The sequence below is a fragment of the Portunus trituberculatus genome, chromosome 27 (genome assembly GCF_017591435.1).
Source record: "Portunus trituberculatus isolate SZX2019 chromosome 27, ASM1759143v1, whole genome shotgun sequence".
In the NCBI taxonomy this organism is placed as follows: Eukaryota; Metazoa; Arthropoda; class Malacostraca; order Decapoda; family Portunidae; genus Portunus; species Portunus trituberculatus.
Window position 1 is genome coordinate 7012574 of NC_059281.1, and position 12584 is coordinate 7025157.

General features: G+C 44.3%; 2 protein-coding genes across 2 annotated transcripts; both read right to left on the reverse strand.

Moving 5' to 3' along the window:
- Positions 1-2683: 2683 nt before the first annotated feature.
- On the reverse strand, positions 2684-4252 carry LOC123509808 (H/ACA ribonucleoprotein complex subunit 1-like). The gene is made up of 3 exons (XM_045264362.1): positions 4120-4252; positions 3559-3922; positions 2684-3000 (listed from the first exon to the last, which is right to left on the reverse strand). Exons 2-3 carry the CDS (start codon positions 3920-3922, stop codon positions 2984-2986), a joined length of 381 nt encoding a protein of 126 aa, XP_045120297.1. The 5' UTR covers positions 4120-4252; the 3' UTR covers positions 2684-2983.
- A 4844-nt stretch (positions 4253-9096) lies between these two features.
- LOC123509807 (glycine-rich protein 2-like) lies at positions 9097-11264 on the reverse strand. The gene is made up of 4 exons (XM_045264361.1): positions 11126-11264; positions 10560-10695; positions 9969-10366; positions 9097-9325 (listed from the first exon to the last, which is right to left on the reverse strand). The coding sequence occupies exons 2-4, from the start codon at positions 10693-10695 to the stop codon at positions 9272-9274; spliced, it is 588 nt and encodes a 195-aa protein (XP_045120296.1). The 5' UTR covers positions 11126-11264; the 3' UTR covers positions 9097-9271.
- Positions 11265-12584: the final 1320 nt, after the last annotated feature.

Here is a 12584-nt window from a genome sequence, read left to right on the forward strand (position 1 = left end):
ACGTGAAGGAAGGAAAGGAAAGGAACAGGATGGAAGGAAGGTAGGAACGGAGATGAGTTTGCAGAACGTGAAGGAAGGAAAGGGAAGGAATGGAAGGAAGGAAGGAAGGAACGGAGATGAGTGCAGAACGTGAAGGAAGGAAAGGGAAGGAACAGGATGGAAGGAAGGCAGGAACGGAGATGAGTTTGCAGAACGTGAAGGAAGGAAAGGAAAGGAATGGGGTGGAAGGAATGAGAGAACAGAGTGGCTTTAGATTTTACAGGAAGTTATGTTGGTTTGGGTAATATTGTTATTTAACCCCTTCACTACCATTACAAGTTTTCATATTTATTCTTACTATTTGGCGATTTTATACGACTTCAGAAACTTATGTGGGGATTGAATTAGTGAAGAGTCTGCCCATTTATCTTCTGACCTCCATACATATACACCTTCCCCTAATGTCAATAAAATCGTCTAATCACCCCCAAAACTCAAGGTAAAAAATGCGTCCCAGTACTGAAAGGGGTTAGTTGATTATACATGTTGATTTTTTTGTTTTCATTTATTCAACCATTTACTTGATTTGTGGGATTGTTATTTGTTTTTTTCATATATATGCTTAGTATTTAATGATTCTCTCTCTCTCTCTCTCTCTCTCTCTCTCTCTCTCTCTCTCTCTCTCTCTCTCTCTCTCTCTCTCTCTCTCTCTCTCATTCTCATACCTTTGTGTTTGTTCAGGAAAGATATGCTTGATTAACCTGAGATGTGTGAAAGATGAAAGTGGTTATAATTTTGCTGTCATTCTCTCTCTCTCTCTCTCTCTCTCTCTCTCTCTCTCTCTCTCTCTCTCTCTCTCTCTCTCTCTCTCTCTCTCTCTCTTCTTCTTTCTTTCTTTTTCTTTTCTTTCTTTCTTTCTTTCTTTCTTTCTTTCATTCATTCTTTCGATCTTTCTTTCTTTCTTTCTTTCTCTCTGTCTGTCTGTCTGTCTGTCTGTCTGTCTGTCTGTCTGTCTGTCTATCTGTCTGTCTATCTGTCTGTCTGTCTGTCTGTCTGTCTGTCTGTCTGTCTGTCTCTCTCTCTCTCTCTCTCTCTCTCTCTCTCTCTCTCTCTCTCTCTCTCTCTCTCTCTCTTTCTTTCTTTCTTTCTTTCTTTCTTTCTGTCTGTCTGTCTGTCTGTCTGTCTGTCTGTCTGTCTGTCTGTCTCTCTCTCTCTCTCTCTCTCTCTCTCTCTCTCTCTCTCTCTCTCTCTCTCTCTCTCTCTCTCTCTCTCTCTCTCTCTCTCTCTCTCTCTCTCTCTCTCTCTCTCTCTCTCTCTCTCTCTCTCTCTCTCTCTCTCTCTCTCTCTCTCTCTCTCTCTCTCTCTCTCTCTCTCTCTCTCTCTCTCTCTCTCTCTCTCTCTCTCAGTGACAAGTGTTTTTTTATCTCATTTTATTATTTTTAGTATCTCCCTTTCTCTTTTCATTTATGGCACTGTAATCCTTCCGCTTTTTAATCCATCTCACTTTTTGTTTTCCCGTGTCTTCCATTGTCATGCTCTTCTTTCTCTTCCTGACTGTCCATCTCACCGAACTCTACTGTCACTAGTCCTATCATTATTATATGGCAGCTTATATATATTTTCTTTATTTTCTTGTTATTTCTTATGCATCACTCTTTAATCTTCCCTTTTACCTTTTTCATCTTTATTTTTTTTTCTAGCATTATTCCTTAGTTATCGTAGTATTGGTGTTATTCTTCTTCGTATTCATCTTGTTATTCATTTCAGGTTTGTTACTATCTATTGTTGTTGCTATTCTTGTTTTTGTGAATAATTTTGGTATCAGTATGTACTATTATTATCTTCTTTTATTTTCTTATTCATCTTTTTATCAGTGTCATCCAGATTGTTTTTAAAAGTTGTTCGTTCATTCCACTATCTTTTACTTTCGTACTTTGTTACCTTCTTTCCTTTACAATCCGTTACTACGTCACTTTCATTACGTTGTATCTTAGTCGTAGTCTGTGCACTGGTGGCTTGACACGTTGCATTGTCTGGAGAAGTCATCATCATTATCATCATCATCATCATCATCATCATAGAAAGGATAATTTCAAAGCCAACAACTGATAAATACATTTCTTTATATTCTCCTTTTTTTTTTTTTTCCATTACATTTTCCCCCTCCTCCCTTTACCTTCCCAGTTTTCACCAAGACAAGGACTAAAGCTCTCCTCTGGTGTTGCTTAGTGGATTAAGTTCTGTTCGAGGTGGCGGTGTTAGTTTGACAGTTGCAGTAAGTATTAGTTTGATAGAAGTAATAAGAAGAAGGTGTTGTTAGGTGTTAGTTTGCAAGTAGTAGTGTAAGTATTAGATAGATGTGTACAAAAATATGGTCCTTTTTTGGTTAACTGTGTGTGTGTGTGTGTGTGTGTGTGTGTGTGTGTGTGTGTGTGTGTGTGTGTGTGTGTGTTTTAGGAGAGATGATGTGCTGGAAAATGCTTCACACACTCAAAAAAAAAAAGATCGAAAAAAGAAGAGGGAAAGGGAAAGTTAATGAAAACACAAAAAAACTATAAACAAAATAACAAATAAAAACTATGTAAATAAGTCAGAATACGATAGAAAATAAGAGAAGTCGTTGGGTACAGTACATCAGGCATTGTGAGGAGGGAGGGAGCGAGGAATGGAGGGAAGGAGGCAGGGAGGAGTGAAAGGGATGATGTGGTCAGAAAATACTTTATTTACTCCTGAACCGTGAACACTTTGGAGACAGAGGTGTAAGAGGAGGAGGAGGAGATGAAGGAGGAGTAGAAGGAGGAGGAGGAGGAAGAAGAGGAGAAGGAAGAAAGAAAAGCTTTTCGGAGAGAGAAGCTTATTGGGCTCTTATCTTCTTCTTCTCCCTCTTCACCAAGGTCTGGGTTGGGGAGTGGAGAGAGAGATTCAGGAGCATCGTGTGGAGGGTGGGTGGGGGTAGGTGTAGGTAGACGAGCCGGAGAATGGAACAGGGACGGGGAGAGGCGCTCTATTTTCCATAGCCACCTGTAGAAGGAAGATGTTGTTGTTATCATTGTTATTAATATTATTATTATGATTATTATTATTTGTTGTTATTATTATTATTATTGTCATTATTATTATTATTATTATTATTATTATTATTGTTGGTGGTGGTGGTGTGTGTGTGTGTGTATGTGTGTAATTCACCTCGGTCGCCTGCTGGTCACCCAGCCAGTCTTCCCCAATACGGAGAGAGCTCAGAGCTCATAGAATAGACCGATCTTCGGGTAGGACTGAGACCACATCAACACACTCCACACACCGGGAAAGCGAGGCCACAACCCCTCGAATTACATCTCATACCTATTTACTGCTAGGTGAACAGGAGCCACACATTAAGAGGCTTGCCCATTTGCCTCGCCGCTTACAGGGACTCGAACCCGGCCCTCTCGATTATGAGTTGAGCGTGCTAGCACAACCACTACACTACACGGTGTGTGTGTGTGTGTGTGTGTGTGTGTGTGTGTGTGTGTGTGTGTGTGTGTGTGTGTGTATGCTCTATGTAGTTTTGAATAGGTCATAATATATTTGGTGTCTTACCGCTCCTGTGGCCGCCGCTGAAACCGCCTTTTCCTCCTCCGAAGCCGCCGCCAAAGCCGCCGCCAAAGCCGCCGCCAAAGCCACCGCCAAAGCCACCGCCAAAACCGCCCTTTCCTCCGAAGCCGCCCTTTCTGAAGCCACCACCACCGCCAAAGCCTCTAGATCCGCCACGGTGGCCGCCGCCGCCGAAGCCTCCCTTTCCACCGCGGAAGCCTCCGCCGCCGAATCCTTTTCCACCTCCAAATCCGCCGCCGCCAAAGCCGCCGCGGAAGCCGCCGCCACCGCCACGGCCGCCATAGCCGCCGCCGGCGCTGACGCAGGCCACGAGGAGGACCAGGGCCAGGAGGACGTGAATGGGTCTCATCTGTAAGGTTGGAGAAAACGTGAACACACCATCACCCGCTGACATCAACAAAGGCGGCCTGGTGTCCCCAGCACCGCCACCAGGAAGACTAACAAGAGAAGGCTTCCCTCACGAGTAATACCACCCCTTGGGGATGCAAACAGTGTGCAATATATGTACTACATGTCAGGCAGTGTACGTGTGCACCTGAGCGCTACCTTAGCGGTGGTGGTGTTTGCTCTTCGGCGAAGAAGCGACTGCCGAACCTACCGCCCGCTTCGCTATATATACTTGTTGCCGTGCAGCGTGACGCCGCCTGCTGGTGCCAAAAGGAGGCCAGTCAAGGTCGCGAGGGAAGGAAGGAGGAAGGATGTAAGAAGAGAGAAACCGAGATGAGGGGAGGCCGAGCAAGGTGGCGAGAAAGTGTGGGGGTCACGCCAGACACGGGCACACACACACACACACACACACACACACACACACACACACACACACACACACACACGGTAGCTCAGTGGTTAGAGCGCTGGCTTTACAAGCCAGATGACCAGGGTTCGATTCCCCGGCCGGGTGGAGATATTTGGATGTGTCTCCTTTCACGTGTAGCCCCTGTTCACCTAGCAGTGAGTAGGTACGGGATGTAAATCGAGGAGTTGTGACCTTGTTGTCCCGGTGTGTGGTGTGTGCCTGGTCTCAGGCCTATCCGAAGATCGGAAATAATGAGCTCTGAGCTCGTTCCGTAGGGTAACGTCTGGCTGTCTCGTCAGAGACTGCAGCAGATCAAACAGTGAATTACACACACACACACACACACACACACACACAAGGCGCCAAGGATTCATTGCACACAGGAGGCGGAAACATAAACTATACAAAGCCGACAGTAACACTGATGTTTGGTGATGAGAAAGAGAGAGAGAGAGAGAGAGAGAGAGAGAGAGAGAGAGAGAGAGAGAGAGAGAGAGAGAGAGAGAGAGCAATATAGAAGATAATATTAATTTAATCAAACCTGCTGTCAGTCATTCCTACTTCATTTGCTTCAGTTGAACATGCAGGTCTGTCTTTCATCTTCCCGCCTTGCGACACATTTCATTTTCCACTGGAGCAGAAATTCTTTAACAAGAAGGAGATTGAAATTAGCCTCCGCAATTTACTTTTGGAGGTCGAGTGTGACTTGTGCTTTTCCCAAGGTTGAAAAAAGTGGCACTGATATGGTTGGATTTGAATGGATTTGAAGGTTAAATCATCTCCTACCTGTCTTTATTTACCTGTTGATTTATTCACTCAGGTATGTAATTGTTGTTGATTTTAAATACACGCTCTGTTGTCTTTACCTATTATTGCCTGTGTGTTTGTTTACCTGTTGATTCATTCTCACTGTGGTATGTAATTGTTTCTTATTTAACCATGTATTCTAAACTCTTACTCTTTTTAATTGTTTTTTTTTTAAGAGATGCTTATGTATATATTTTTCGTTTTCACCTTTTTACGAATGATATATCTACATTTTTTTTTGCGTTTATTTTATTTTATCTATTTACTTATTTTCTTTTCGAAGGATAACAAGCAAAATAGATTCTCAGGTCCTTTTCGGGAAGCTTAATGACACCTTTCAGCACTAATTGCTTATAAAAAGATGCAGTTAAGTATTCAGTGTGTGTGTGTGTGTGTGTGTGTGTGTGTGTGTGTGTGTGTGTGTGTGTGTGTGTGTGTGTGTGTGTGTGTGTGTGTGTAGGTAGGTAAGTAAGTACAAAGAAGTAAGAATTCATAAAAGTAATATACCAAGATGTAGCAATTATTTAGTTACATTATAATACACAAGATTTGAGCTACACTCGTATAATCTTGTCTCTTTATCGTGTATTTTCCGACGTGTGTGTGTGTGTGTGTGTGTGTGTGTGTGTGTGTGTGAAGACCAGACTCAAAAAAGACGTATGATACTCAAGGATGTTGCCCAGTAATTCTTTTGCCGCTATTAGTCATGCTCAGCAGGGAGATGACAGGGGTGGGCGAGGGGAAGGCTGAGGAACACATTGAGGGCGATGACGCAGCGTGTTTGTTTGTTTATGCATTCGTGTCGGCCAGCAGTCGTGTTCTCTCGACCTCCGTTTCAAGGGTGCCGAAGTGGTGTTGGTGTTCCGGGTCTACCTTCAATTGGAAAACGGTAAATTTTGGACCTCTAGATTTTTCCTTTTCTCTTTTTTCTCCACTATTATTATGTTTTTTTTCTTCTCAACGGAATTTTTATATTTTACTTATTTATTTATCAGGAAGTGTGTGTGTGTGTGTGTGTGTGTGTGTGTGTGTGTGTGTGTGTCGTTTTCTTTGAAAATTTCTAATCAGTCTTTTTTTTTGATAAAATAACCGATAAACAAGAAAAAGGAACATTATTTTGGCTTGTATTTCTGTGCTAATGAGAATATATGTTCAGTCACAGCGATGGACCAATTAAGGAAAATTGTGTGTGCGTGTGTGCCTTGTATAGTAACTCACTTTCAAGGTCATTCGTTATCATTTTCCTTCCTTTTCCACCACCACTAACATAATTTTCTCCTCCCTTCAAGCGTCATCGCCACAACTGAAGCAGCACCCGGACGTAGATGCCTCATAAATATTCTTCGTTCTTCTTTTATAATTTATTTATTAGTACACTCTTGTAGTACTTAATACTCTTTCTTCCCTTTCTAGTTAGTGAAGTGCTAGCGACCCATTCCCCCAGCACCACAACCCCCCCCAAGGCAGACTCCCCACCTTTCTCGGCCACCACTCAAAAGGAAGGTAACTAAGGTGTTGTTTTGTATTGTTTTCCTCAGGCCTGTGTTAAAAAGCCCTTTGCTCTGTTTTCACGACTATTTTCGAAAGCCACAGAGGTGATCAGCCTGGTTCTTATGAGTGTTTCCTCTCTTTATCATGTAGAAATCTCGTTAACATATCACCTGGGGCATGATGAAACTCTCCAAAAGACAGTGTAACTTCAACTAGAGCCCTTTTAATGTTGTGGTTTTCGTCCTCTCGTAATACGTATTTTCAAAGAGCAGAGGTTAATAGTTGTATTCTTACTCGTATTTTTCCTTAGTGGTTATGCAAAATTCTTGTTAAACAATTAAACCATCACTGCATCATATGAACCTCCTTAAAAATCACCATCAGTGATAGTGGAGCTTTTATAAATTAGTGGAGAGAAGAAGAAATCTGGAAAGTGCGACCTTGGTTCTCAGCATCAGGTCAGTGAAAGGGAAAAGGTTTAGGTATTAATTGAGTCTTGCAGGGTTTTTATACCTTAAGGTGCTTTGAATTTTTGGTTATATTTATAGATGTGTATTTGCACTTTTGTTTATCTATGTTTATGTATGTATTTATGTATATACGTATGTATTGAGGTGCATTTAAATGTAGCTGTACACGAATTATTTAGTTTGTCGTCAAAACACACACACACACACACACACACACACACACACACACACACACACACACACACACACACACACACACACACACACACACACACACACACACACACACACACACACACACACACACCTCAGGGTCAAGCACGAAAACACACCTAGGTGAACGAGGACTAATTATTACCTTGAACCGGTTTTGTGAGAGAACCTTAGCATAAGTTACCAAATGTTTCTTATTCTCTTGCTTATCTCTTCTGTTTTATTTTAACTTTTATGTGAGAACGTAGAGAGTAAAAAAAATAATGTATCATGTGAACGAGGGATGAGGAGGAGAAAAATCGAGAGTAGAAAAATAAAAGGAAATGCTGGTAAAAAATAATGGAGAGAGAGAGAGAGAGAGAGAGAGAGAGAGAGAGAGAGAGAGAGAGAGAGAGAGAGAGAGAGAGAGAGAGAGAGAGAGAGAGAGAGAGAGAGAGAGAGAGAGAGAGAGAGAGAGAATGCTCATATAATTATGCGGAGAACGAACGAAAAACAAAAACAAAAGAATGGAATGAAAAAAGAAATGGGAAAAGAAGATATACAAAAAAAGAAAAAGGAAAAAATAGACTCCTACCAGCAATGAAAAACGAAACAAAAAGAAAAAAAACAGAAAAAAACAGAGAAAACCATGAAGTAATCTGAGGCATATTTAAATCAATACATGCAAATTAGTGGCGAGGAAACGAGGCGAAGCGAGACGGAACAGGATGAGAGAGTGAAAATATACTATTGTTATTATCAACGTAAATGATATTGATATAGATGGTGATGGTAGTGGTGGTGGTGGATTTGTTCTTGACATTATTTTTGTGGTCAGTGCACGTCGGGCTACAAAGCTGGGCGGGGCAGCGTTGCGTAAGTAACGGGCAATGACTGGAGAGTGTCTGGGAAGCAGCGGCAAAGCGGGGATGACACAAAAAAAAGGCTCCTGGAGTAGTGCGTGTGGTGGTGGTAGTGGTAGTGGTAGGTGTTTGCAGCAAGGCATCAAGGTCAGCAAGTACACCACCTGGCTTAGTAATAATACCTGTTTTGGTGCACCTTCTTTCCTGCCTCTCCTTTTTGGTGCTTCCTTTGCTGTGGGAGGGAAATATTAGTGTGCTTTTTATGTGACGGAAAGTGAGGTACGAACAGACGATAAAGAAGGGAAATTTATAGGCAGTGAAAGGAAAAGAAATGATGAGATGAAAAGGCAAGAAGAGGAAAATGATAGGGAAGGATGTGGATGAGAAAGTGAAAGGTAAAGGATGGAAAAATATATAAGAAATCTTTATAGAGATAGTAAAAGTACGTGATAGAGATAACAAAGATAGGAATATGATAAACAGGAAGAAAAAGAAAGGAAAATGAAGCGAAGAGAGGGAAAGAAATGTAAAGAAATGTTGCTAAAGATAGGAAGTGACAGGCACGTGGCCGAGAGCATGGCGTGAAGTACTAAAGATACCTGTTTTGACCACCATTTTCTTTTCTTTTCCCCTCTTTTCTTTCGTGGTGGAGGGAAATGTTACCGTGTGTGAAGACGTCTTGGAGTGTGGGTATCTTCTGTGGCCAGCCTTTGTGTTCAGTCCTGTGTGTCATGCAGGGACCGTCTCGTAGGTCTGATGGCTTCTTGCAGCTTCTACCTGTATTATGTTCTTATGTTCTTTACGTTCTTGAGGAGTCAGGTGTGGAGGTTCATATTTTTGTCTAATTTTTATACAGAAAATGTAGTGGTTTGAAAGTGGATGTGACAAAGAATGAAAGAATTCCTAAGTTTGTATATAATTTATTGATTTCGTCACCGGGAATCGAAAAGGATCGACGGGGAGAAAATGAAGGTGAAGTTGAGACAGTGGTAAATATCTTTCTTCTTTTTGGTAAACGTGGACGCACACTTGCGCACGCACGCACTCTCAGATGCACACCTGGGTCGGTTCCTTTTCATTCATGCGTTGAGACGAAGACGTGAAACAGATGTCTTACTTGCCGTATCCTCCTCCTGTTAGGGAGAGAAGGGATGTGAGAGTGATTGTGTGTGTGTGTGTGTGTGTGTGTGTGTGTGTGTGTGTGTGTGTGTGTTTCACTGTTAGATCTGCTGCAGTCTCTGGCGAGACAGCCAGACGTTACCCTACGGAGCGAGCTTAGAGCTCATTATTTCCGATCTTCGGATAGGCCTGAGACCAGGCACACACCACACACCGGGACAACAAGGTCACAACTCCTCGATTTACATCCCGTACCTACTCACTGCTAGGTGAACAGGGGCTACACGTGAAAGGAGACACACCCAAATATCTCCACCCGGCCGGGGAATCGAACCCCGGTCCTCTGGCTTGTGAAGCCAGCGCTCTAACCACTGAGCCTTTTGTGTGTGTGTGTGTGTGTGTGTGTGTGTGTGTGTGTGTGTGTGTGTGTGTGTTTGTGTCTTTATGTGAGAGGGGAGAAATGGCCAAGTGCAACAAAAAGATAATAAAAGAAAAGGCCCACTCAGTCGCCTGTGTCCATACGGCACTGATAGATCCGACAGAGTTAGCCAAAGGACAGGGATAAATGTCTTGAAAACTCCCTCTTGAATGAAGTGTGTGTGTCGCTATGACCGCTCTGCATACCGTTCAAAAACAGTCAGGTTTTAGATGTCTTACCACTTCTGAAGCCGCCGCCTCCGAAGCTGCCACCGTGGCTCCCGCCACCGAAGCTGCCGCCACCGTGGCTCCCGCCACCGAAGCTGCCGCTACCGTATCTGCTGCCGCCACTGAAGCTGCTGCCGCCGAAGCTGCCGCTGCCGAAGCTGCCGCCACCGAAGCTACCGCCACCACCGTAGCCGCCACCCCGAAGCCTCCGGATCCTCCGCGGCGGCCACCACCGCCGAAGCCTCCCTTTCCACCACTGAAACCTCCACGGAAGCCGCCGCCGCCGCCGCCGCTGAATCTGCTGCCTCCACCGTAACCTCCGGAACTGCCACCAAAGCTGCCACCGCCAAATCCTCCCCCGAATCCTCTGCTGAATCCACCGCCGCCGCCGCCGCCGCCGTAGCCGCCACCTGGGGGAGCGTGGCGTCACTCAGGGATTGGTGGTTATGAGGCGTTGAATCACGCCGCTAAGGAATGACTGTTGCAGCGCGAACCGTCACCGCTCTTTGATTACAAGTGTTACCACAAGTTTCGTTTCCAAAAGGGAAACATAAAGAGGCGTGTGTAGCTGTTGTTTACACAAAACGTATGTTTTTGTTTTACCTCCAAAACCACCGCCGCCGCCGCCGCCGCCGCCGCCGCCATGTCCACCCCCACAGCAGCCGCCGCCGCCAATCCTGCCGGCGCTGACGCAGGCCACGACGAGGGCCAGGGCCAGGAAGGCGTGGATGGGTCTCATCTGTAATGTTCGAGAAAGAGAGAACACGTGATCATCATATTATAAGAAAAGATATAAGCATTGATAATAGCATATGCTGCCTATTGCTGCCATGCTCCACTCAAGACCAAGACAGTGGTTGGTAGAGGTGAGGAGAGCCGTGCAGTGGGACGCTGCCTCTGAGTGACATTCGCCCCTGGGGCTGCACACTGGGTGCGTGATGGAAAAAGAACGACAAAACATAACAGAAGAGCAGCACACTGTTGCTTGACTGCACTACACTAACAACTTGTAAGATCTGATAGGCAGCACAGAGCACAGAGACAACCGCTCCCCAAGCCCTGCCAAGAGTGACCGGGAAAGAAGCGATACTATGTTATGTTGAAAACTACGCGAACATTTTTTATGTCTTGCATTGTGCGTGTGGTGCACGTGAGCATCTGAGCGCTACCTTAGTGGTGGTGGTGTGTGCTCTTATGCGAAGAAGCGACTGCTGAACCTCGCCGCCGCCTCGCTATATATACTTGTTGCCGCGCCGTATGACACTGCACGTTGGTGCCGAAACGAAGCCGGTCAAGGTCGTGTGGGAAGGAGGGAGGAAGGATGTAAGAGTGAGGAAACCGACATAAGGGGAGGCCGATCGAGGTGTCGGGAAAGCGTGGGGGCTCACGGCAGACACGGGCACACACACACACACACACACACACACACACACACACACACACACACACACACACACACACACACACACAACTCTCAGTATCAATCACGAAAGAACAACCAGGTGAACGAGGACTAATTAGTAGGGAGGCGGTAACCTAGTGGACAAGGTGGTGAGCGTGGGATCGGGCAGACTTCCACGTGTAGGTTTGAATCCCACAACGTACCGCCTTGATAGTTTGCCATTTGTCGAGTGGTTTAAAGTTACCTACATGTCACCGTGATACCCAGGTTCTAGGTGGTTACACCAAAGATGCGCTTAGGTGGTGATACGAGCCCTAACATGGGTACCACTGTAAATAAAATGTCTTCGCCACTAATGGGCGGAAGCTTAACAGTACTTCCAATACTCTTCAAGTTACCTACAGGCGCTATAGTCCAGGACATAAAAAACAAAGTTACCTAATGTTTCTTATTCTCTTGTTTATATATATGTATATATGTAAAGAGAGAGAGAGAGAGAGAGAGAGAGAGAGAGAGAGAGAGAGAGAGAGAGAGAGAGAGAGAGAGAGAGAGAGAGAGAGAGAGAGAGAGAGAGAGAGAGAGAGAGAGAATGCTCATAGAATCATGCGGAGAACAGATGAATAACGAAAAAAAAAGGAATGAAAGAAAAGATGGGGAGAAGATATACAAAGAAAGAATAGGGAAAAATAGACTCCTACCAGCAATGAGAAACGAAAGAAAACGACAAAAAAAAAAACAAAAAAACAAAGAAATCCATAACGTAATCAGAGGCATATTCAAATCAATACACGCAAATTAGTGGCAAAGAAACGAGGCGAGGCGAGGCGGAACAAGATGAGAGAGTGAAAGCATACTATTGTACCTAATATTGATATAGATGGTGATTGTAGTGATGGTGGTGGATGTGTTCTTGACGTTGTTGTTTTCGTCAGTGCGCGTCGTGGTACAAAGCTAGGCGGGGAACGCTTTGTAAGTTGTGTAAGACAACGCTCCTTCTTCACACAAAACAACATGCACTTAACAAACCTTTTACTTAAAAATCAAAATGAAATAATGGCGTCTCCAAACCCAGCCTCGGAGTCCCCTTCTGGGAGGTGACCAGAAATGTCCGCAGGTCAGATTCCTCTCTTGATAACGACCCCAAATATTTTGTCTTAACACTTTCCTCAACCTTTTCTGCATTAACTTCTGCAACATTCGTGGTCTTAGATCTAATTTTTCAATAT

Excerpts from the sequence above, each read along its gene's own strand:
- LOC123509808 (XM_045264362.1), bottom strand. The coding sequence starts at position 3,922 with ATGAGACCCATTCACGTCCTCCTGGCCCTGGTCCTCCTCGTGGCCTGC.
- LOC123509807 (XM_045264361.1), bottom strand. The coding sequence starts at position 10,695 with ATGAGACCCATCCACGCCTTCCTGGCCCTGGCCCTCGTCGTGGCCTGC. Across the intron at positions 10,367-10,559 it reads CGGCGGCGGTGGTTTTGGAG|GTGGCGGCTACGGCGGCGGC; the intron begins GTAAAACAAAAA and ends ACGCTCCCCCAG. Across the intron at positions 9,326-9,968 it reads AGGCGGCGGCTTCAGAAGTG|GAGGAGGATACGGCAAGTAA; the intron begins GTAAGACATCTA and ends TCTCCCTAACAG.